At 36.6% G+C, this 26,256-nt stretch overlaps 1 protein-coding gene across 4 annotated transcripts in view; it reads right to left on the bottom strand.

Moving 5' to 3' along the window:
• The window catches only part of NHSL1 (NHS like 1), a 206,534-nt gene that overhangs the window by 14,897 nt on the left and 165,381 nt on the right, over positions 1-26,256 (bottom strand). For 3 of the 4 annotated variants that reach the window (XM_023528384.1, XM_023528386.1, XM_023528385.1), the window contains 2 exons: positions 8,110-8,299; positions 3,770-3,901 (listed from right to left, as the gene is read on the bottom strand). In XM_023528384.1, the coding sequence (XP_023384152.1) occupies positions 3,770-3,901; positions 8,110-8,299 (322 nt within the window). The remainder of the gene's footprint in view (positions 1-3,769; positions 3,902-8,109; positions 8,300-26,256) is intronic. The other variant, XM_023528387.1, reaches the window with a different exon arrangement.

Raw genomic sequence — 26,256 nt, 5'->3', positions numbered from 1 at the left:
ATGAAACACTTGTATGTCATTTAACAAAAGGGCCACCAAACTTCTATTCCCAAAACAGATCATCCAATATTTTGACAGCAGAAAAAGTATCGCAATATTATAGATACGGATGAATGCTATATTGATTAGAACTAAAGAACAAAAACAGACTACAAAAAGATAACTAAAAACAAATGTAAATCACTCAGGTGCTGCTAAAATCTTGATGGCATTTATCTGATTTTCAAATAAAATGTAAGAAAATAATTGTGTATACTTTTCATTATTATATAAGGGATTTCCATTTTTTTAAAAAAGCATGTAATCAACCATAATGGAAATCTACAAGTTAGTTTATTTAAGGTTTAGTATATGAATTTTTAAATAGTCTTGTCAGTTCTTTAGTAATGTTTTTAGTACAAACTACCAAAAATTATTCAGAAGGGAATTCCTTCTGAATGAGGTTTTTTCTGCTTGGGGAACAAATATTGGGATAAGTTCCAGGAGTATCTAATCTATTTAGGAGCCAAATATAATTATGTATCAACGAAATAATCCTATCTGATTCTAAAACATGAAATGATATTCAAATATATTTCTATGTATGTTTAGGATAATAAGATTAAAGAAAAAATTGAAATTTTGTCTAATTCATTTAAATGGAAGGAAATAAATTATAAGTCATCAAATATGCTTTGGAAGTAAACAGTAAATATCATACCTTGATTTTAAAGCATTGTATATTGGCTAGTCTCTAGAGTACACTATTTATGAATTTTGAAGTAAAAATACATATAATGAAGCATAATCAAACTCTCCAATTCTGGAAACACCTCTGGTTAGGTTTTTAAAAATCGAAACCCTGGCAACTTAGGAAGTGTCTAGTGGACAGAGTACATCTTTTTAAGTGAATGTCTTCCTTTCAGATAATTATTTCTTTTTTAAAATCTAATTTATTTGACTCAGCCATACTATCCTATGCTTTATATTTAGAGAAGACTAATTTTTAAGGAAAACATGAAGCATTTATTTTTAGTACTCAATAGTTAAGCAGCAAGAAGTTTCCAAGTGACATTTTATTTTATACTAAAAAATATTAGAAGAAAGGCCCATGTCAACCACAAGTCATAAAATGAACTAAGAAAATGTATGATCCAAATTTTCCCCTAAATTTTTCTGTATTCAAATGTTATTTTCCCTCATTCTATCCATCAATCCTTGCAACTAGCCTTTCTATAAAACTAGAGTAATTGTCTAATTGTCTATTTTTTAAAAACTAGCTCAACTTAGACACTGCTGTCTCAGTTGACCTTCGGCTGTGATCCAGGTCATGTCACTAACTTTGCAATGGCATCAACAGTCTCACATCTGGCAACAACCGTAACATAGATGATATGGGGAATGCTATTTTCTTTCCTCCAGCATTAGTAGTGGTTCCACATCACATGTAAAAGAGAAATAAATGTGAGCTCCAGAGACTCAAACATTCATTTTAAACATATTAAAATCACAGAAGATACAGTTTATCAAGCTGGCCAGATCATTCCAGTAAGGTCGAAGAGGTAAATGAGCGATTGGCTGGCCCCATACTGGATGGCTGAGTAATAAAAATGATACAAGTTCGTAAGTCTAAGGTTCTAGAACTCATATTATGTACATATATAAACCATTAATATTTAATACTTATGTGTACGTGTATCTTTATCTGGGCCAAATTATTCTTACACCCTTTGCACAAAGCTATTCAAAACCTACCTATTTTGGTTGGAAAGCCACTTAAAATGCAGCCTACCTCAAAACACCAACCTTGTTATTTTATAAAGCAGCAGTTTCCAACCGTTTTGGCACCAGGTCCGGTGCTCCTATGAGAATCTAATGCCTGATGATCTGACGTGGAGCCAAGGCGGGGATGCTAGTGCTGGGGAGCGGCTGCAAATACAGATGAAGCTTTGCTTGCTCGCCTGCCACTCACCTGCTGTGCAGTCAGGTTCCTAACAGGCCATGGACTGACTGATATCAGTCTATGGCCCAGGGGTTGGGGACCCATTTTATCAAGGGCCTTCTTTAAAGTCACTCCTTTTAGTTAAGGCACATCTAAAAGATCAGTTGAATTACAAATGTTACCTGAGCACTGTAAGAAATTAGCCCATTAAGCATCTACCATACATATACATACAGATTTATTTCTCAAATCAGTTAGCTGTCACCTAAAGAAGAAGAAGAAGAAAAAAAAGAGTCCGAAAGAACAGGACATAAGAAGACTGGCCCACTAAAAGAAGCAGCATGTGGGGACAGGAACCGAATACAGACTTCACAAACCCTGCGGATGCGATCTGGCCTTTGTTTATAATGAACACTTATGCTATGGGATAAAACAAGCACCCATAAGCCATCTGTGTCACTGAAGCTACCTAGAGCAGAGGCAAAGCACTGCTTTTCTTGTGCCATTGTTGCTGCAGTCTGGAAGGCAAAGCACACATACTGTAAAATTTGATGGCAGTTTAAAAAAAAAGATGGCCAGGTAAAGAAGAATGAGCAGGAGTGTTGGGAAAAAAATACACAGGAACAGTGTCTGTAGCATCTAAAGCTGAAATGCTACTTCAAAGTGCTGTAACAGATACATCATTATTGCTAGGATAAATTCATCTTGACTAAAAGACTAATAGGAAGTGCAGAAACTCAGAAATATGATTCTGAGTTTCTACAGTATAACCTTTAATACTAAATACAAGTAAAAATATCAAGTGAAATAAGTCCACAGAAGAGAAAGAAGCAAATTTCAGGAAAGGCAGTCTTATGTAAGTTCCTTACAATAATTACAGTAGCAGCTATTATGTTCATGTAGTACCAGGCACAAATGCTTCACCTGTACAAATTCATTAAACCCTCAAATGACCTTATGAGGTAGGTTCTATTAACATCACCAACTCCATTTTTCAAATGAGGAAGTTGACTCAGAAAGGTGAAGTAACCAGCTCACAGTCACCTAGAGAGTTAGTGGCAGAGCTAGGATTCAAATCCACAGTCTGGCCCAGAGTCCCAGCTCCTGACCCAGTATGCTATGCTGCTTCTGCAGATATTCCCAATGGGCCCATTAAAAACCAGAGAGAGGAAGTAAATATATAGAGAAAAGAATGAACGGATGATCCACAGCATATACAAAGATAAGCAGAAACAAATGAATAAGTAAACAGGAAGTAAATAATGCTCTCCACCAGCCAAAAAAATATTTTTTTGTTGTTTTCATCACAGGTTGAAAAATATCGAATCAAAAACTTATCAAGTTGTTTCATTCGAAGTACATAAATGTACTACCCAACATGAAAGACTATTTTCTATCATATTGGTATTTACTAACTACCCTACACTGCTGTCTCTTTGATGACAAATGCCATCAATATTGCCAGTATAACTGATGAAGTCCATATCATAATTTGAAGTCCTAGAATGAGTTGTTGGTTTTATGAAAACTTAAGACCTAAAAGCAAATTTAATTGTGGAAATCCCTACTGTTCAAGGTATGTAGAGATGATGACATAACTGTGAATTTCTATCATCCCAATTAATAGTTTTTATACAAGCGTCTCCTCTTACGTTCTCACCAAAATTCAATACATCATCTGCATGGCGCATTAAAATTTGTACCCGGTGCATCGTTCAGAAAAGCTGGCCCTTTGCGGCACCAAATGGCTATCAGAATGTGTCGATTTCATAAGCACCACAGATGAGGTTAGCATAGTAATGCTGAGCAGCAATGAGGGCAACGGAATACAGTTCTGATGAGCCATACCTAGCTCCTTCTGTATGTTGTCAGGGACTCCTGTAATAGTCTTTCTCCTTTTGACTTTCTTCGGCCGTCTTACCAGAGTGTCTGTGTAAATTAGAGACTGCCGAAGGCTGGCCTGGCGATCGAAATTCTCCCCTAATGTAGAGTAGTAGAACAAGCAAAGCAATGTTATTTTCAAGCAGGCTGACACCATGCACTTTCTTCCAGAAGCTTGTTGTAAAATGATAAGAAGGTATTAATAATGATGTTAGCCAGTCATATGATGATGAATGAATGCTGAAGGGCAAAAAAGGAAGGAAAGCAGATTATCATCATAAGGCTGTTTTCCAATTTCTATGTGTGTCCTTCCAAAGGAAGCACCTGGATCTCATTTTCAAATGAGCTGGAGTGGCAAATGCAAATTTGATAACAATATACCAGAAGAGTGATTCTTCATTATTTTAAAAATGGATCATTTTGGAAGTGTTTCACTTAACTCCTCTGGTCACCAAAATCACTTTTTATATCACCGTGTATGTGATGATGGCAATAAACATATTTTAATCATTTAGTCGACTCCAGAGACCATTATAATGTCTTGCTCTGTGATGAAACAAATAACTTAATCAAGAATTCTTGGATGAAGAGTTTTTTCTTCCAATCAAGGAGGCCAACAATTTGGATAGACTGTGGAAATTTCTATGGTGTGAGATACAACTATAATGAAAAATAAAAAGCCTTATAATGATAAAGTACTTTTATCACAATGAGACCCAGTAGCACCGTTGTTGTTAAAGCCAAACTTCTCTATTTCATAATCATTTTTAAAAGTTAATCTGAATTCAGACATTTTAGGTCATGTTGCAATCAAACCCAGATTGCCATATCCACAGGCCTTTTTTTCTTTCTAGAGTGTGTAAGCTTGTGTGATTGACACACAATGGGAAAGCATTAAAAATAAAGTATAAGTTTTGGGTTGGTCTACTTTAATTACTTCACAGTTGAATTAAAGAAAGTTTTATAGTATTGACCTTGTTAAGTGGTTATCTCCTCAAAAAGAGATTTAAATTTGTATATACACACAAATTATATACTTTTATCATTCTTATAAGAAAAGTATAAAAATATTCACCCTTTTTAGCAATATTGACACACATTCAAAGTAGGTATGTTTTGAACAATGTACCTATTTTAATAGGAGTAAGTTGTGAAGAGAATTTTACCTAATCAGAGTGATCAAAACACATTTCACCTACTAAGCAATAAACTTAAATAAATGCTTGCAAACTTGAAAATGTGTGCAACTTTGCTCCTAATGGAGAAAAACAGAAATGACTGAGAGAAGACCCGGAAACACCAGACGGTACCATCACTGTAATAAATGGATCACTATGTGCAATAGCATATATGGCATTTGTAAGTGGCATGTCATGACTTCAATGGTCCATTAATTTCCTGCAGCAGAGGAAAAAAATTTCCTTGTATTAAGGCATTAAGAATGGACAAAGTATTAACAGATAGTTGCATTTAGTCTTCAATTTTGCTCCCTAAACAAAAGCAAAAGATAAACCACCTAAACTCCAAGGAAATTAAGAAACAAACCACAAGGATAAACATCACCATTAAAGGCACCAAACTCTCCATCTGGCGTTGTGACCTAAAAGGATGGTGTCCCCTGCTGCACTATATACATTTCTTGAGGGTAGGGACCATGATTCATGTACCTCAGCATCCTTTGTGGCATTCAGCTCAGTGTCTGCCACAAAAGTAGTTATTCAGTAAGTATCTGTTGAGTCGAGAGGAACTGAATCATTCCCTTTCATTGAAAAATAGCATTAGTCAGTGATGGTTACTATACTTAGAAATAAACTTAGCTAGCTCAAACATTAGTACAAAACCAGTTTGTAAAAACTGTTTAAGTATATCTACTATTTACCTTCCAGGTGGAAGAGTTGTTATCCCACACAACAGATGATGAAACATACTCATATGTACATTTTATTTTAAACATTGTTTTCTCTTCAACATTTAGAACATGCTGAGTTCCCACAAAACTAGGACTAAAGGGATTAAATCAATTTCAAGCTGGCAGCTCATTGTACTAATGTTTTACCTCTACGCCTGGTGGGCTTCACTTTGGATTTGAAATAATATATTTGTTGGCACTTTTCCCTTAGCTGAATCTCACTGAAAATCAAACTAGAGCATCACTGTTCACCCAAATGAATGAGCACGTAATTCCCTTTAGACAGCTACATTTTTATCTCAAAAGTCTTCTAGGGCTTTAGAAATATGTCATTTGAATAGCAGGAAGCTGTATAATCTATATCAATTCAACCACTAAAAGCGAAAAATTTTTAATTTAATACTTCTTTATACCAGATTAGAAAAACCACTCCCTTTATGAAATATATGTGTATGTATGTGAACACATATATCCAGAAAATGAAGCAATAAATATGTAATTAATTATTACTTTTAACTTCTACATTTCTAAAAATGTTAATCACTCAATCAAAAGTACATTGTATTTTGACATAGCTCACAGTGCTCATTTCTTTATTGTCATTCACCCTTCCTGTGTGGCATTCTGAAGGCCTCCTTTTAAACTCTGTGTAATTCATATCTACTTAGACATCAAACAAGAGTGAATTAAAGCTCAAAGGAAGGATACTGTCCACTGTCATGACAATGTAGTTCATGGCAAATAATTCTTTACTCCTAAAACTCTAGTTACTCAGTTTTAAATGTACTAATCTCATGATAATGCATTTTATCCTAATTCCATTAAGGATTGTCATATTTCATAGCACAATCTTCTTATATTATTCCTGAGGCATTTAAGCATATATAATGTAATTACATTTCTGCTGCATTTAATCAAATAATGTAATGCATTTTCTTATAGAAAATATGCATCCATGTATTTCATTGAGCAATAAACATTATACTTTGTCCTGAAACATAGCTTCTTATAAAAATAATCTTTAAAAAATATAATCTAGGTGAACAAGAATCACATTTAGAAAGATGAAGATGTTATTTGCAAAGAAAATGGATTAAAATGCCCATGCTATTCCTTTAAGGCTTATAATAAATGTGGGAAAATGCACATGGAATTTAAAATAATTCACACACTTATTAAATTTCTCTGGAATTCAAAATACAGTTCAAAATGTAATTTTAAATGTCCTGTAAGGTTTTTAAAAATTCTTCAATAACTATCAAAATGTTATTAGTCCCTTAAAAGTTCATCAGTGCCATTGTAAAAATCTTTCTAACAGCAGTCAACAACAGTAGCCTCAGTAGCACAGAGAGTGGCGATGGGTTTTCATCTAATATTTTATAAAAACTCATTCTTATTGCTCACATGATTTTTTTTAGGTTGTGGCCTTATTGGCCATGCTTTGAATGAACTGGTTATCAATGATATCAGTAATCTATTTCTCTTGAACATACAGCCCAATGGCTGAAGCTATTAACTCTTAATTATCTATTTAGCACTGTGTACATGCCCCAAACTACTGACCTATCCTGTTTGCAGGCCACCGAAGTGATAAAACAGAAAAACTTTGATATTTTTTAATGGCTCATCTAAGTTTGTGAAATATTGTTTTGAGCTTCATGTACCTTATTTGTAATTTTTAATTACCACAGATGATCAAAACCTGAGTATAATATTCTAAAAGAATTTAAATTTCACAGTTGGCAATCAATATTCATATTCCAGTTTATTGTGACATATTCTAAAATTTTATATTCAGAAGGAATGGATTTTTATTTAAAGATTATAATATTCAAATTAGAGATCAAAATATAATTTTATCACCCTACTGAGTTTTTAAAAGTATTTATAGTTATTATTATTAATTCATTTGATATTTCAAGTAATTTTTTTCCTTTTTCTACTTGAGAAATCAAGAAGGCAAGGAAACCTATCATTAAGAAACATCACAAAATAACTTATTTCATTATTCCTATAAATATTACTTAAAATAGCCTTTTAGAAGAGAAACATAATTTTTTCTTATCCAAGATCACATTTAGAACATGTCCCCATATAACAAAAATATTTTTTAAAAGCCATTCAATTTAAAAAGACACACTTTAGAGGAATGGCTGGACCACTGAGTTCTTTGACATCAACCTTTGGTGATACAGTCTTCTAACTTAAAAGCGATAGATATTTTACATGTATACATATATGTATGTTTTAGTATTTCTTCATTAAACAAAGATCAGGAAGTCAAACCACAGCTACTTACCTTTGGTATATAAATGAAAAGCTAAGAGCATGTAACAAACAAAAAGCCATAGTCATTTTCCCAAGTACATTTGAACCTTGTCTGCATAGCAAAGCATACCAGTTATGTTAATAGGAACCACATCAGCCTGGACTGTTTGAGCTTGCTGTCGCATCTTCTCTTCTGGGGTTGGCAAGGGAAGTGACTTGGTCCAGTTCGTTTGAGTATTAAGGTCAGAGAAGTCACTTGAGGTTGGTGTTTTAGGTCTCCTGATGGAAATAGGTCTTTCCTCTTCTGATGAGACAGAACACTGCAGATGGGGGGGATGGGGGGGTGGGGGGGGGAGGAAGAAGCCATAGTGTGTAAATAGCTGACAGAAGCATTTAAAATTTCCTCCTTTCCTCCTTCCTTTCTTTCAATTTAAAGTGATTTGAAACAAGCCCCCAAAACAAACAAACAAACAAACAAACAAACAAACAAACAAACAAACACACACTGGTCACATTTAGGAAAAGAAGCAATGCTTTGCAAGAAAACTGTTCATCATCGTGAGCGTGACCCAAAATATAATGATTCCCATAGGCCTGAGTCTCTAACGCCCCAGACTGCAAAAGCTTTTGCTGACCCACAGAGTCTTTTAAGTTCTTCCTGTCTACTGTGGCCAGAAAGCTTATGGATTTAGTTTAACATTAGAGGCCCAGAGAAACATCATGGCTGTGACCAACAGTTTCCATTTTTATTAAAATTTAGTTTTGCTCAAAGTAATTTCTAGCCTCAACCTCATTTCCTTTGGACTCTGACCTCAAGGAACATTTCAAAAATGATAGAGCTATTGTTCAACTATTTGTGCTCTTCTGAATCCATTGATATGGAAAAAAATCAGTGTGAAATTGTTAAATTATAAGAAGCTGACTAAAGCTCTGCTCTAAGCCTTATCAGAATTCCATGAAAACATTTCTAGTGGTGTCTGTTTTGATACAGATTAACATCCTACCTGGGGAGCCTTCTTTAATGCCCTTCTTCCCATAACATCTTAAAAAGTGTAAGCAAGAAAGTCATTTTGGTAAGCATCTTATGATGGACTTTACCATGGCAACTGGTTCTGTGACAAAGAGGCTCCAAGAACTGCCTCCCTCCCCCTCAACCCCAAATGCAATGTGCTCAGGAACAAAAAAAGGTAATTGACTTTTGCTGGGAAATGGCAGTTTATAATCAGAAAAAAAATGTATATAAGAACTGCTCAAGTTGAAAGCATTTAAACTAACTATTACCTTTGAAAATATTTATTTAAGAGTTTAACTTAAGAATAAAAAAGTCAATAAACCCTTCCAAAGAAATACCTCTATAAATAGGACCCAGGTCAATTCAACACTCCACCACGCTCCCCAAAACAAGGGAACTGCTATCCTGACTTCTAACACCACAGCTTTGTTTGCCTGTACTGGAACTTTCTATAAAGGGACGTAGTTCTCTTCTTCGACTTGCTTCTTTCACTCAACATTCCATTTGTGAGGATTTATCTATTTTTAAAAGCATGTGTTGATGCCTTTCTGGATTTAATGCAAGTTTCTAAAAGGACGTCAAGGAACATTTCAAAAATGATAGAGCTATGTTTCAACTACTTGCGCTCTTTCTGTAAGAAGCCCATCAGTTGGAAAGTTTACTTAGAAGAACACCATCATCACTATTTACTGCTACTGAATTAATCTTCTTGCAAAATATCTGTATTTATTCTACAACTGCTAGCACTGCACAAATCTAAAAAAGACTACACGGAGCAGATGAAAATGGTCTGGTGTTGGGAATAAGTTCCTAGGCCCAGAATCCAAAGACCCGAGTCTATTTATACCTTACAGCTGCAGTCCCTAACCCCTAGGCCACGGACCCAGTGCCAGTCTGTGGCCTGTTAGGATCTGGGTTGCACAGCAGGAGGTGAGCAGCAGGCTAGCCAGCAAAGCTTCATCTGTATTTGCAGCCGCTCCTCAGTGCTAATAGTTCCCCAGCGCTAGCATCACTGCTTCAGCTCCACCTCAGATCATCAGGCATTAGATTCTCATAGGAGCACCGGTCCCTGGTGCCAAAAAGGCTGGAGACCACTGCCTTACGCTCAAGTGACTTTGAGGGTGTTCCTCAATGTTGACATCCTTTGCTGTAAAATGGAGCTATCCTGCCTACCTTCCATATCCCACTGTTAAGACATAATGAAATAATAGCTGTATATCTATGACTGTTAAATATCATGGCTGTGGAGGTAGTGGCCACATATATGCGCCTTTACAAAACCAAAATCATGAATTGACAAGTTCCTACTTTTTTCTTTTGTTGCAAGGAGACTGACAGTAACAAAGGTATTGTGGAAATAAAAATATAAATCATAAAATTAGATATCTAATTATAGACATCTTGTATTAGTATTTTAGACTTTACAGTATAAATACACAAAACATATAAAATGATAATCTAGTTTTTCACCTCAGGAAAACATAAACTCTACCCTTACATGCAGATACTTACACATATAAATTAAAAATTTTATTTGAGAATTTCATGACAATCTGTGTAAAGATCACATATTTGAAGTTGAATCTTAATCTAGTAAATTAAAAGGTCACTCAAATTTTCTGATATATTCACACAGAAATAATTTTTCAGGCTACCTTGAAATATAGCACAAATTTCAAAGATCATAAGCAGCAAATCTTAACCAAAAAGGTTTAAAAGAATAAGTAGCATGGTGACATCCTGCAGAGAGGGTTCCCTTTTCCATGTGACGTCTGCAGAGGGAGAGGGAGAAGCACTGTTCTGTGGTTTTCACGCGTCTCAATGGTGCTCGTCAGCCCTAGTAACCTACTTTTCTTTTAGTTATCAGAATCGATAACAGTACCTCAATGGAACAGTACCTCAGTAAGCCTCGTTGCCATGGGGTGATCACCAGGGACAGCTCCAGTATGACAACTGACAAAGATCATCTATTTTATAAAGTACTCCCTTCATTTGAAAGAAAATTTCCCAGACAAGCAGGACACAGATAAAGTCATATGCAAAGTGACTTTTATATAGTGCCACAATCTACTAAAGAAAAATAAAAAACTCAGAATGGTATGATTTCCAGAATGATCTGACTCCCATCCCGCCTAGTATTTATAAATACAGCAGGTGCGCAGGGAAAAAAATCCTGCATCTCAATGGCAGAATACATTATACTTACTCCATTAAGATAGGTATTGTAATGCGTGGATTATTACATAAGCCTCTTAACTGGTCTCCATGCTTCTGCCCTTTCGACTACCTTCCCTTACTCCTCCTTCCCCTCCAACTGTATATTTCTCAATTCAGTAGCCAGAGAGATCCTTTTAAAATGTAAGTAAGATCATGTTGCTCTTCTGCTCAACGCCCCTGACATTTCCAACATTCTTACTATGACCTACAAAACTCTACATGCTCTATGAAGTGGCCCAAAGACCTCGTCTCCTACTATTCTATCCCTTATTTATTCTACCCCAGCCAGACCATCCTCCACGCAGTTCCTTAAGCGTATCAGGCACACTCCTGTCTCAGGGCCTTTGCAATTGCTGCTCCCATCTCCTGAAATGCTCTTCCCTTAGACATCCACACAGGTAGAACCTTCTTATTCTTCAGGTGTTGAGTCGACTCCTCTTCTTTTTGAGGTCTTACCTGTTTTTGAGGTCTCACCCTACCTAAAATTTCAACTCTTTTCCAATATTTTACAATCCTCTGCTTTCTATTTTCTCTTTAGTACGTATCACTAATACACATATTTTTCAGTTAGTTATCTTAGTTGTCTCTCCCACGAAAATGTGAGTTCCAGGAGGCTTTAAATCAGAATTGTTTAGAGAGCTATTTCAGAATTTTAGCTAAAAAGGAGATTACCATCTATTAATTGATTTCTATATGCCTTGCCCTGGGTGGGTTACAGGCTTTATAGGAATTGATACCTCCTTTAATTTTCACAGCATTTCACTTCATTTTATAAATAAAGAAATGGAGTAAAGTAACTTTACTTTTGGAAAGTTCACAAGTAAGTGACTGGAATTAGAACTCGGATCTGCCTCCAAAGTCTCTCTGTTAAACAGTGTAAAATAACAACTTGTCAATATTTGCAACCGATTACCAGGTTTTCTGATCTAAAAATAAAATCTCCATTTACACCTCTAAATAAGAACAAAACTTTTTTGAAAATCTATAAAAGCCAGCACTGTAGCGTAGTGGGTGAAATACTACATTGTGGAGTAAAAAACAGTAAATACCAACATCCTGGTTCCGTCATTTACTACCTATAGGATTTGAGCAACTCTAGCTCCCTGTGCTGAGAACAGAATACCTCCAATTGCACGGACATGCTCATGTTAATGGAATCCCTCAGTACAAGGTGAAGTATCTTTCAAACATTGAGTTTAAATTTGCCTTGCTCACAGAACATAAATGCAGTTCTTAAACCTGTTAATTCGTCAGTAATGTTCATCAAGAGCCCACAGTCTGGTCCTGGAGGGAATGCAGAGTCACAAATGAAACTTAAACCACAGTTCCTCGTGTTGAATTACTTAATTTAGAAAGGAAGATCACCTGCCACGCCAGCGGTTGTTTTGTAGACTTTGGATGCTGTTAAGACCCGCATTTCAGAGACTACTAGATCCTGTCTGGAAATCAGACAAGCTCCTGCCAGATGGATAGTAGAGCCTGAAATATGGTCTCTTTGGCAAATGGCCAAGTTACCAAAAAGTGGACTTAACTGTGAAATACAGATTACCCCAGGCTCATTTTTCTTTTTAAATCTGCTATGCTTTTAAAAATTAGAAAATGCAATTATAACTAGAATTAAACTTAGCCTTCATTTAGCAAGTATTACATAAAAATAGAGGTAGAACAGATGAAACTACACGCAGCATTATTTAAGAGGATACCAACATATATTCTAGTCCTTTCTGCAGGACACTTATCCAGTCTTTGGTGCTACTTCCCCCCCAGAATTAAATCTCTTTGGGGTTGACTCATGGTTAATATTTTAGATAGCTTTATAAGGTGTCAAAATTATTGCACTTTTTTGGCTATATGCTGCTTTTACCTTCGATATACTTAGACATGAGACATCCTGACCTAATTTGTACTCTCCTATCTCCCTCCTCCCCCCCTACCCTGCCAGATACAACAACAAAGAAAACCAGGAATGGTGGAAATGGATCCAAACAAAAACATAGTTTATGGCCCAACCAGCAACTCCATGATTATGACCAGGATGTGGTTTTCATGCAATAATGTGTTTCACAATAACATGTTTTCATCCACATTATTAAATAACTAATTGTTCCTTTTCTCTTATTCAGTATATTAGTCCCTTCACCACAAACCTAGACCCTTTACCAAGGGCTCTAACCTTTTTTTTTTCACTACATACTGAATTAAAGTAGTTTGGATTTACACTATCCCATATTAAGTAATCTTTTCCTCAAAATAATGAAAATAGTTCATTAGAGCATACATGTTTATACTAACAGAGTAATTTGTTTTTAATGATCCTTTGATTAGATTAAATCAAAGATACAAAGTATGTAACATAATGAATATTTAAGAACTCATTACCAAACCCACGCTTAAAATATTACCAATAATGCATCTACCTCCATGCTCCTCCCTGCTTCTCTCAGAAGTAACCCCTCTCTTGAATTGTGTGTTAATCATTCTTACTTTTGTATGTATATAAATATGCCTAAATTACACATTTAGATTTGCTCTGGCTTTCATAAAAATGGGATTATCTCTGTAGCGTTATTTACTTATTTACCTGTTATGTTTCTACAACACATCCATGTTGTTATGTGAGAGTGTAATTCATTGATTTCACTGGGGTATTCATCCCATTGCAATACCACATTTATTTATTCATTCTTTTACTGATGGAAAATTGTGTTGTGAAAGATGTTCTTTATATTATCTCGACAATTTAAAACCCTCATTAGAGAGCAGTCAGGAGGAAAGGGCTGTAGCTAAGGCTCGATTCCCATACACTAATTGTTGGAGGGAAAACAAGGGCTCTGGAATCAGCTCTGGATTTAAATCCTGGTTCATTTTCGGGGGTGATGGATATGTTCACTATCTCGATTGTGGTTATGAGATCTTCTTGTGTCTATACATAGGCCAAAAGTTATTAAATTGTATAATTTAAATACATGTTTTATGTAAATTATACCTCAAAAACACTGTTTTAAAACAGAGAAAGACCTCTGTTTTAGTATATAAAAGCTATGTGATATTAAACAAGTGATGTAATCTAAGATATGGTTTCCTCATCTGTGATACGGGCACAACCCAAGCTACCTGGCATGGCTGCAATAAGTATTAAATAGATTCACATCCAGCACTGAGCCCAGCCTCTGGCTCTTGAGCTTTTCTATGTGCCAAGTGCTTGGCTATATGTTGAGAATTCAGAGATCGACAAGATCAGAAAGCTGTCCCCCTATTTAGAAGGAAAGGCAGACATAAATGGAGCCTTATTCCAGTGTAACGGGATGTTTGCAACAAGAAAAACTGGAACAAGTTACTAGAGGCACCCTCACTGGTTTGAACGCATAACGGCCTGGAAATGACAGACCTCAATCTTCTGATCCTTGCCTGCAATGGTACAGAATGACAAGGTGCTACACACTGCAGAGCAGTTTTGGCTCCTCTATGTTTCCACTGTGTCCTGAAATTACTCAAATGGAGAGACTGAGCAACAAAAGATTGCATCTAGAGTCATCATAAATGTCTTCTAGACCATCGGCTGGCTACCCTACACTAGGTACTGTGTCTATAATACTGAGACCAAACAATGCTTAAATGGCTTTTGAAAAATTATCATTAATAAATGAATACCAGACAAGTCAAAGATGGAGTGAAAAATGACAGAAGCAGGCATAAGGAGAAGGAATTTGGGTAAATTAGTAATCTCGCCCTTTGGTGCAATGAAAAAAAATGAAAAACAAAGTGAGAAGTCCACGTCCTCCCTGATGGATTCTAGTTCTGTGATCTTGGGAGAGTTATTCCATAATTTTGAGTCTCAGTTTCCAGGTCATTAAAATGACAGTAATCATTATTAACATACCTATTTCATAGAGTTCTCATGGAAAATGAGATATAATTTGTGAAAAAGTTCTGAAAATATTCCAAAGTGTTCTACTATTATTATAAAGTTAGTACTAGTATAATTAATTACTGGCAGTTCAACATATAGGTAACCTGTGAAGATATGACAATCAGAAATTTTTTAATAGTTGCTGAAACCTCTCAAATTCATTGCTTTACTTTAGGCAAGAAATTCTATGTGGGTGGAACAAAAGACTTAGAAAGATTGCGAGAGTAGCCAAATTTCATAAAAACAGACATCCATTAAGTCATTTTCCTTGAAATCTGGTTTGAAACACTAAGCAGTTTAATAATACTAATCATCATCACTTGAACATATACTATGTGCCAGGCACCATGCTAAGAACTTTACAGACATTAATTCGCTTCAATTTCACAACATCCCTCCAAGATAGGTAAGGTTGAGTCATGTGATTTATTATCAAAACCGGTACGCCTTGGAAAGTGCAGGGGGGTACTATTAATAATTACCAGGATAACAGCTGTAAAACAGCATTGTCCTGATCAAACCAGAACATGTGCTTTCTCACTCTTTATAGTTGAGGAAACTGAAGCTCACAGAGGGAAGCAATTTACCTAAAGCCACCCAGCATCGACAGGTGGAAAAGCGGCCCCAATCCGGTGCTTTCAAGCGTCATGTTATATATAAGCCTCTGATATTTGTAGTTACAGAGCAAGGCCACTGTCTTTTTGTCTTCTTCAAAGTCCTTCTTTGATTTAAATATCTCTTATCAATGAAGACTAAAACAGAACTCAAGATGACAGTTCAAAGAACAGGAAATAGAAAAGTAAATTTCAGTTTCCAGCTATACCATTAAAGCCAACCGTTTATTGCCATAATCCCATCTCATTTGTCTGTTTGAGGATGAATTTTATACAAGAGATTGAGTAACTCATGATTGACATCCTTTCTGCTGAAACAATGAGGCCTCTATGAATGTTTCCATGACTTAGTGAAAATATCATCAAACATAACTTCCAACAATGGCAGTTAAGGAAATGCCCTATCAACTCACAGGAAGTACGCTGGCATCTACAACTGAGCTTCCTTCAAATACCTGAATAATCTCTTGGTAGTACCTGGTACACACTGAAAATTTCAATGACTTATTCTTTGGTTTCACAGATGAATAAAAAGTATTCTGAGGAGTTTCTAAATCCCTTTGCAGACAGCATTTCTCGTGCAGCATGCTTAATATTTAGATGATATACATAACACATATAGTTGGAAATATTTCCAACAAATTTTTTTCTTGCCACCCTACCGCTTTAAAAGATATGTGTGAATATCATTAGCAAAATACCTTTCTTCATACTATAAACTTGAGTCTTACCTGGTAAATGTTTCTCATGATTTGCATAATAATTCTAGAATAATTATCCAGAATAAATAACCAGGAACAGATGTCCCCTAGGTTCTTGATTCTCATTCATGTCCTTAACCTTTGCCTTAGTAGCAACTCTCATTTTAGGACAGTGCTTCTATCCTAAGCACGTAACAGATATTTAATATTTGTTGAATGCAAATTAGATGCTTTTCATTCTAAATACCTCTTTTGATTTCAGAGCATTTGTCGCCTAAGCATTTAACTCACTTGTCCCTTCTTCTATATAGCCCACTACTCTCCTCACCATTCCCCCATTTCCCCAGCCTTAGGAAATACAAAGAAAAGGGTTTTCCCAGTAGAAATTTCCCTCTAACCTGACTTCTGCATACTCTGTATTTAGAGTGACCCCAACTGTTAGAGCGACTTTTAAGAACATGAATTGCAGCGACGGGTCCCAGTCTTGACATGGAGACCATAAACGGCCGGCATGGAGTCCCATTACAGTTACCGGATTCCCATCTGATTTCAAATGCCAACTTGATCATACACTAAATCCCACGAAGGTTTTGGTCTATTTCTGGACTTCACATGTAGTGTTTTTAATAGCTGGTCCCCCTCGTCTGTACGTCAGGTGCCACACTGCAGTAACCCCTGACTTTCTCTGTTTCAGGGCCTGGCCGGTTCGTCTTCCTCCCTGCTCCTCACCGCACAACCTGCCCAGTTACGGACCTCAGACCCAGCTCCTCCACTCCTCTCCCACCTCCTCGCTTCCCCCCAAACAACTCCACACCACAGCAAAACTAAACAACTACTTGTTTTATTGGTATTGTGTTAATTTTATAAATTAACTTGGGCAGCATTGACGGCTTTTTGATGTTGAGTCCTCTAACCTAAGAGCACATTTTTTTGACTTATTCAAATCTTACTTGTGTTCTTCTATAGTATTTAAAATGTTTTTCATATATACCTTATACTTTCCTTATTAAATATACCTCTACTTTGTCAACTTTAGATATTTTAAACAGATTTTTTTTCTATTATATCTTCTAACTTGCCTTTGTAAAAATGAAAATTATTGATTTCTATATATTAATTTCATACCTTATTATGTCATTAAATTCCACTATTGATGGTTTTAAATTTTTATTTTCTTGGACTTACCAAGTATATACTTACCATGTACAAAAAATGATAAGTTCAGTCTTTCCTATTTTTTAAAAATTTTTGTTTTTAGGCGAGGCAACTAGGCAACCCTTGGTTGGCCTCACAGACTGCAAGGACCTTGTCAGCTTACAATCCCTTATTTTTTTACACCTACAGCACCTGGTCTTCCTAGGTGGTCTCCCATCCCTGATTAGCTTCCGAGATCAGATGGGATCGGGCTTGTTCAGGATGGCATGGCCGTAGACTCAGTCTTTCCTATTTTTGAACATCTTATTCTACAGCTTTTCTATCTGTGCTGGCTAGTCTTCCCATATAATGTAGTAACAGTGAACGTCTTTGTATTATGCTTTATTCTAATGAGAATGGCCCATTAAAAATTATGTTGGATTTGGTGACAAGGCAAATTTTGTCAAGTTCTGAGTATCCACTTGTTCCTATGTTATTGAGTGTTATTATCAAGAATGGCTGTTAAATTATATTAACTACCTTGCTGATATTTCTGGTTTGAACTGATTTTGCTCCTCAAAAATAATATAGCATATGATTGGATTACCTCATACTGACCATTACTATTGGACTAAGTCCAGGTGGATTTGGAGAATTTGTCTGGTAATGAGCTGCTAGATTTATGTTTCCTAGCACTTTATTTTTGACTTCTAATGCCAATATTCATGAGTGAGATTTGCCAGTTGATCTTCTGTTTCGTGCAGTCTTGTCAGGTTTTGGCAGCAATGTTAAACTATTAAAAAAGAAATCACACCTTTTCCTTCTTTGTTTTTGCTCTGGGAGTTAAGCACTGAATTAACCTACTCTTTAAAAATTTTAGTAGAACTCTTGGTGAAACCATCTGGGCTTGATGTTTTCTTCAATTTGGCTCAATTTCTTTTTTTTTTTTACTGTTTCACTTTTTTTTCCCAGCTTCATTGAGATATAATTGACATATAACATTGTGTACATTTAAGGTGAACAATGTGATGATTTGATGTATACATTGTGACATGATTACCACAACAAAGTTATTTACTACATACGTCACCTCACCTCGCAGAATTACCACTTTTTTGTAAATTTGGTGTGATTGTTTATAGAAATTTCTCTGTTTAAATAGAAAAAAATTTTCCCTCTCTAGGAGTTCTAGTCAAGTTTGATATATTACATAAATTAGAAAATCAGTTTCAATTTCAATATTATCTAAATATCTCTATCTAACATAAGATGATATATATAATTTTTATTCCTGATCTTAAATCTTGTACTTAAAAAATGTGTTACTGACTTCCTGTTAGCTGTGCAATAAAAACTAACTCCTTCACTTAGCATTGTCCCTCTGTGACTCCGCCTCAGCTTCCCTCCATTGCTACTCCTGTTAGAATCCTTGGTTACCTCAGTAACCACTGAGCTGCTCTGGACCTTCTCAACCTCACCTCCGACGTGCCTCAGCCACCCACTCTCAGGGACATACCCTGGACTTCATCATCATGTACTGTCTGAACTGAGGTTTTAGAAGTGGTTCGATAATTGGTAATCCTATGGAATTTGCTGAAGGTAAGAGAAAAAGAAAAGAACCAAGAATTAACCCAATGATTTTTACTTAAGCATCTGCTGGAATGAAGTTGTGGTTTACTATTGTTTACTGAAGTTGTGGGTAAAACTATAAAAAGAAAAATTGTTTTGGAAGAGGGACAGTCACCTATTTGGGTTTGTATAACTTCAAGATACCCGTCAGACATTAAGTAGAGATAGCTAGTAAGCAGATTAATGCATGAGTCTGGACTAAAGAGAGAAATTTAGAAAACTTCGGATATGGAATTTAAAAGCATAGGACTCAATGAAATCACCCAAGGAGTGAGTCTGTTCCAGATGCGCAATGTTATAACAATGTCTAATATACGGAAGAGCATCCAGCAAATGACCAAGAAGCAAATGAGTAGCCGGCAAGGGACGAGGAAAATCAGGAGTGTGTGTGGCCTTATGAAACACAAATTAAAAAAGTATTTTAAGCAAAACAGAACAATAAACTATAGCAAATGCTGCTGAGAGGTTAAGAGGAGTCCTGAGAATTAACTATTAGATTTGGCAAGGTAGAAGTGATGGATAGACTTAACAAGAGCAGTTTCAGTATCATGCTGGGGATAAAAGTTTGTTTGAAGGAGATTCAAAGGAGACTGTGAGGAAAGGCAGTGTTACAACAAGTCTAGACAGTTCTTTGGAGAAGTTCTATTATGAAGAAAAGCTGAAAAATGTGGCAGAATTTGGAGAGGGGTGAAATGTCAAAGGAGGGTTTCTTTAAGATGAAAGAAAATATGGCATGTTTATATAATGATGATTATGACGCAATAAAGAGAGAGGACTGATAAAGCAGAAGAGAGAGGGGGTAAATCACAGGTGTGAGGTCCTCGATGGCCTTAATCATTCCATTGTAAAAACATCAAGGGCCTACTATGTGCCAGGCAAAAGGGCAGAAAATGGTGAAGTCCTCAATGGCCTTAATCATTCCATTGTAAAAACATCAAGGGCCTACTATGTGCCAGGCAAAAGGGCAGAAAATGGTGAAGTCCTCGATGGCCTTAATCATTCCATTGTAAAAACATCAAGGGCCTACTATGTGCCAGGCAAAACGGTTAAGCAAGAACCGTTCATCTATTGTAATGGCAGGAAGGAATGAGTAGCTGGTAGAAACAGATGCGAGCAATTTAATAGGTTTGGGTGTGAAAGAATAGGCCTTGCTGTTTCCTCTCACCCCTAGCGCAGTAAGTATCAAAGACAGTATCTGAGATTGAAGCAAAGAAAGTATCGTTTGAAGATTTCAGAAGAAGGTAGAAAATATAATTTGAGAGAGTGGAAGAGTAAATTGATGAGTAAATACAGGATTGCTGGGCGGCACCTTAGGTTCGAGGTCCTACATTTCTAGTGAGACTAGCTAACACGACCTTGGGTTTTTCTCTGGCCTTGTTTAGTTTGTAAGGCTTTAATGCAGAGCAGGGGGAGAGTTGGATCAAACTGATGCTGGGATTTCTCTAGGAAACTGACAGGAGAGGCGAGCAGAGGGGAATGTGTGTGCAGAGAAGGGACTATAAAGGTAGGCCACGCCACATAAGCTGGGGAAGAATGACTGACGGCATGCAGGAGGTAGGGTCAATGAATAAGAATTTCACATGGGGTCCAATAATATTTGTAATGGGATTCTAGAGAGATTAAGCTGGACAGATAGATGAAATCATCCTTGACTTATCTTCTCACAACTTCAGTAAATTTTGCAGGATCTACTTTCAAAATAAACTTCGACTCTCTACCACTGCCCCTTTGGTTCCAGCCCCCACCACCTCTGTCTTGCCTGGATTACTGCCACAGCCTGTAGACGTGCCTCTGCTTCCATCTTCAACCCTCTATGGTCTTGTCTCCATACAGTGGCCAAATTGCATTAAATAGTAAACCAGATCATGTTACTTCCCACCTTAGTTCTGCCAGTGTCTCTCCATCTCACCCAGGAACGACAAATCCAAAGTCTTTACTGTGGATGATTAGGTCCTTTGTGATTTGGCCCTTAGTTATTGCCCGAAAGTCATTATCACTTCTCTTCCCCTTGTCTACTGCTTGCCACTCAGGTCCATGGCTATACCTCCCACAGAATAACCATATCACTCTCTCTAGGCCTTTGCGCATAAGATCTCTTCTTCCTAGAAAATTCCTCCAAAGATATTCATGTGTGGCTTCCTACACTTCATCCTGAGGTCTGCCCTAATGGCACCCTCAGAGGGGCCTCTTAAAAAAATCAATCTAAAATAACAGCCCTGTCACTGTAACTCTCCTTACCATTGTTTTATTTTTCTTCAAAATGTTCATTACCACTTGGTGTTAATACTTGTTTGTTTACTATCCTTTTCCCTCGGATGGCAGGGACTTGTCATTTTCACTTGATGGGTCCTCAGGACCTACAACAATGCTTGGCATAGTGGAGATGCTCAATAAATATTTATTGAGTAAATGAATAAAGAGCCTATTCAAAAAGATCTCAGAGAGAAATTTTATTCCACTCCCCCTTTCTAGATAAGGAAATGAATTCCTTGAAGGGCCAAGTGATACATCCAAAGAAACATAGCAAATGGCAGAGCTGACTCAAAATTTGTCTTCTAACTCCTAGAATGCCACCATCTCTTAACTTCATCTCTTAATTTCCCCCGCTTTTCTTACCAACTGCACAGCCACTCTTTTGGTCTAGGTCCTTAGTATGCCTTGTCTCTTGCAATAGCCTTGTAATTCTTCTTCTTATATATCCTATCTTCTCCTAAACCCTCCCCATTTCCAACTACCTGAGCCAGAAGAATTCCTCTTTCACATGTTACTATATGACAAATATTTACTGTAGCATGTAATGTATATAAAACTTTTTTTCTGGTTAGTTCTCCCTATCCGAGACCTGTAAGTTCCTTGAGGCAAGTCCAGATATCTTATTAATCTCTGCATGTTGCAGTATCTGCTATATAGCATATATCCTTAAGAAATATTTATTGCACTGATGGCTGGAATATTCTCCAAGATTTCTGTATGGCTCACTCTTTCCATCGCAATCATCTCTTTGCTCAGGGAGGCCTAGCTTTTTAATTTAAAACTGCAACCTCCCCTCTGCTTTATTCTGTTTTATTTTATGGCCGAACACGTTACTTTCTAATACAGCATCATTTTGCCTATTTACTCTCAGTGTCTCACCATGAAATCAAGTACCATTGAAGGCAAGGATTTCTTTTATTTGTTTCATTAATTATATATCCATCATCTAGAATAGTCCATAGCACAAAGAAGGTATTTAATAAATCACTGGTGGCTGCATCAACACAACACTGCGATACAGTGAATGCTGGTGAGGGTCGCAAAGATTAATGACAACTTCTCATTTATTTAGTAGTGACCTTTTACTTAGTAGTAACTGTTCAGGAAATGATTGTTGAAAGAAGGAGCCAGCTGAGCAGCCAATCATGCACTAAGCACTGCGTGGGATGCACGAGAATGAATCCTCACTTGGACTTGAAGATACTCGAGCGCTAATTAGGGAGGGGGACCCACAGGAAGCGGTAGAGAAACCGCAAGGACATACAAAGGTTATTTTCCATATCAATTTCAGGACCTTTGTCACTGAAAGCAGCACTAAATTCTGTTAACTTTATACAGTTAAGAAGAAAAAAAAGCATATCCTCTGGTAGAAAGCACTGTAATTAATCCAATAATGATGAACAAACAAAAAGATAAAGAATGCGCTCCAACACCATCAAATTTGCTATGTAACAGTGGGATGGTGAGTGGGTTTTCTGACGCTCCATGGAACCAAGAAATTGCCGAAGTTAATACAACACTGAATGATGTAGTGTAACAGAGATGCATGCCGAGGAGACTGGGAGGGAGGGAGAGAGAGGAGGAAGGAAGTGAATACAATGAGGTAATACGATGCTATAATTTGTTAGTTGATTTTTAATTAATATATAATGTTTATAATTAATACATATATGATGTGATATTTATTTTATTCTGAAACAAATTTCCTACCAGAAACTATCTTGAGAAGACATTCGGACTGAATGACTTAGAAATTTCTGAACATAATTCAACTTGGTTCTATGTGTTTAAGGAAGAGAAATAGTTCCCCTTAAATATCGCTAACAGTATATTCCAAGGATTTCAAAACACTTTCAACCAAGGATATAAAACAGTGAAGGAAAGTAAGAATTGAAAGCAACTAAGTGCTTTTGTGAGGGCACAAGCATAGGAGGGCCATAAGTCCAGCTATTGTGACTCGGAGAGGATCTTTGGGGGCCCAGGAAACTGTACTCCCTGCCAGCACACATGCCGGGGGAGGCTCCTCACTGTGCCTCCCTTTTATAGAACAGGAATGTGGCCCCAAGAGAAGATCTGTCTAAGATCTCACTATCATCTCTGGTTCCTGCTCTGTTGGTTCCAGTGCTACCAAATCACACTAAGGTACTTCTTATGCTTCCTAAGACATGTTACGTCATGTCACATAAAGGATGACATTCATATGTGTGTGCCTATATGTATATATATTCCTTTATGTAGGATCATTATCTGCTGATTCATGTTCAACATGACAGGAGCCTTGCTTTCTCAGGGGTAATGTGTCTACACTCTCTCACATGTTTACGAGAGGGCTGCATGGCAACGCACACAGGTATAGAAACTGGTCCAGAGACTTAACTTCCCTCAGATTTAAGCATCATGGTGAGTAAATAGCTATGTAAGAATTTATAAACTACACTTCTATTGTCCAGAAGATCTTAGGATGGTGTCTTGGCAATGCCAATTTGCCACCAGAGGACTCTGTGTACCCTGGGTACTCACGACTTGTACAATCACACTGACCCAGAAACCACCTCTGTCTTCCCCTATAAACGGAATGTTCCTCCTTCTCTGAGCATCAGTGAAAGGCTGAGGTATATCTGGATTAAAAAAAAAAAAAAAAATCTCACAGGTAAGAGATGAAGAGATGCTAACCAAAGCGGGTATAAGCCTTCAGTTTTAAGACGACTAAGTTCTTTGGGATCTAAGGTACAGCATGGTGTGAGTGGGTTTTCTGACGCTCCATGGAACCAAGAAATTGCCGAAGTTAATACAACACTGAATGATGTAGTGTAACAGAGATGCATGCCGAGGAGACTGGGAGGGAGGGAGAGAGAGGAGGAAGGAAGTGAATACAATGAGGTAATACGATGCTATAATTTGTTAGTTGATTTTTAATTAATATATAATGTTTATAATTAATACATATATGATGTGATATTTATTTTATTCTGAAACAAATTTCCTACCAGAAACTGTCTTGAGAAGACATTCGGACTGAATGACTTAGAAATTTCTGAACATAATTCAACTTGGTTCTATGTGTTTAAGGAAGAGAAGTAGTTCCCCTTAAATATCGCTAACAGTATATTCCAAGGATTTCAAAACACTTTCAACCAAGGATATAAAACAGTGAAGGAAAGTAAGAATTGAAAGCAACTAAGTGCTTTTGTGAGGGCACAAGCATAGGAGGGCCATAAGTCCAGCCGTTGTGACTCGGAGAGGCTCTTTGGGGGCCCAGGAAACTGTACTCCCTGCCAGCACACACGCCAGGGGAGGCTCCTCACTGTGCATCCCTTTTATAGAACAGGAATGTGGCCCTAAGAGAAGATCTAAGATCTCACTATCATCTCTGGTTCCTGCTCTGTTGGTTCCAGTGCTACCAAATCACACTAAGGTACTTCTCATGCTTCCTAAGACATGTTACATCATGTCACATAAAGGATGACATTCATATGTGTGTGCCTATATGTATATATATTCCTTTATGTAGGATCATTATCTGCTGATTCATGTTCAACATGACAGGAGCCTTGCTTTCTCAGGGGTAATGTGTCTACACTCTCTCACACGTTTACGAGAGGGCTGCATGGCAACGCACACAGGCATAGAAACTGGTCCAGAGACTTAACTTCCCTCAGATTTAAGCATCACGACTTGTACAATCACACTGACCCAGAAACCACCTCTGTCTTACTGGGTTCCCCTATAAACGGAATGTTCCTCCTTCTCTGAGCATCAGTGAAAGGCTGAGGTATATCTGGATTTAAAAAAAAAAAAAAAATCTCACAGGTAAGAGATGAAGAGATGCTAACCAAAGCGGGTATAAGCTTTCAGTTTTAAGACGACTAAGTTCTTTGGGATCTAAGGTACAGCATGGTGACTACACTTACCAATACTGTGCTGTGTACCTGAAATTTGCTAAGAGTAGGCCTTAAAGATTCTTGCCACACACACACACAGACACAGCCACAGCCACAGGCACACACATACAAGGTAACTATGTAAGGTGATGGATATGTTAATTAACCTGGTTGTGATCAGGCTGATTATGCGAAATGATCATTTCACAAGTTACACATATGTTAAATCATCACATTTTAAATATATAAATTTTTATTTGTCAATTATACTTCGATAAAGCTGAACAACTTTTAAAATCAAAACAAAGCAAAATCCTCACTATATAATTCATTTTCTGATTTTTATTTTTCTTATTCATGCCAACAAGAAAAAAAAGTTTTAAAAGTTAAAGACCAACTCAAGTTTGAAATAGCTGCTTTTCTTATTATTTGTATATTTACTTATTTGTATATTATTTGTGTATTTTGGAGTCCCAAAGGACTAAACCTAACATGTGAAAATGCCTTTAAAGAAATAGGAAAAACATTCTGCAATAAAAACCTGGGTCCAATCTTCATCAGAACACCAAAAATTTAAGATAGTAATTTCCCATTTTTGATGAACTGTTATCTACTTTATTCTCTGATATTACCTATTTGTGGAAAGAGAATACATTTTGAATAACGTTCTCCAAAAAATAAGATATTGCTATATTGACTAATTCCACTGAAATTTCTTAGATTAATTTAAAATGCTTTCTAAACCACTGTTCATTATTTAAGCAATTTGTGTCAAGTCAATATTACTTAATCAAATGAAAAAAAAAAAAACTGTGTAAGTTAAAAATCTCCATACATTTTTATTCCTTCATGTGCAGTTAGCACTGAGAAAATATATTTGTCTTAAATAGTTTGCACATATCATAAGAGATGGCAAGAGAAAAAGA

The sequence above is a fragment of the Pteropus vampyrus genome, unplaced genomic scaffold, assembly GCF_000151845.1.
Source record: "Pteropus vampyrus isolate Shadow unplaced genomic scaffold, Pvam_2.0 Scaffold24, whole genome shotgun sequence".
Lineage (NCBI taxonomy): Eukaryota > Metazoa > Chordata > Mammalia > Chiroptera > Pteropodidae > Pteropus > Pteropus vampyrus.
The sequence above is the reverse complement of the archived record's forward strand: the minus strand, read 5'-3'. Positions and strand labels throughout refer to the sequence as shown.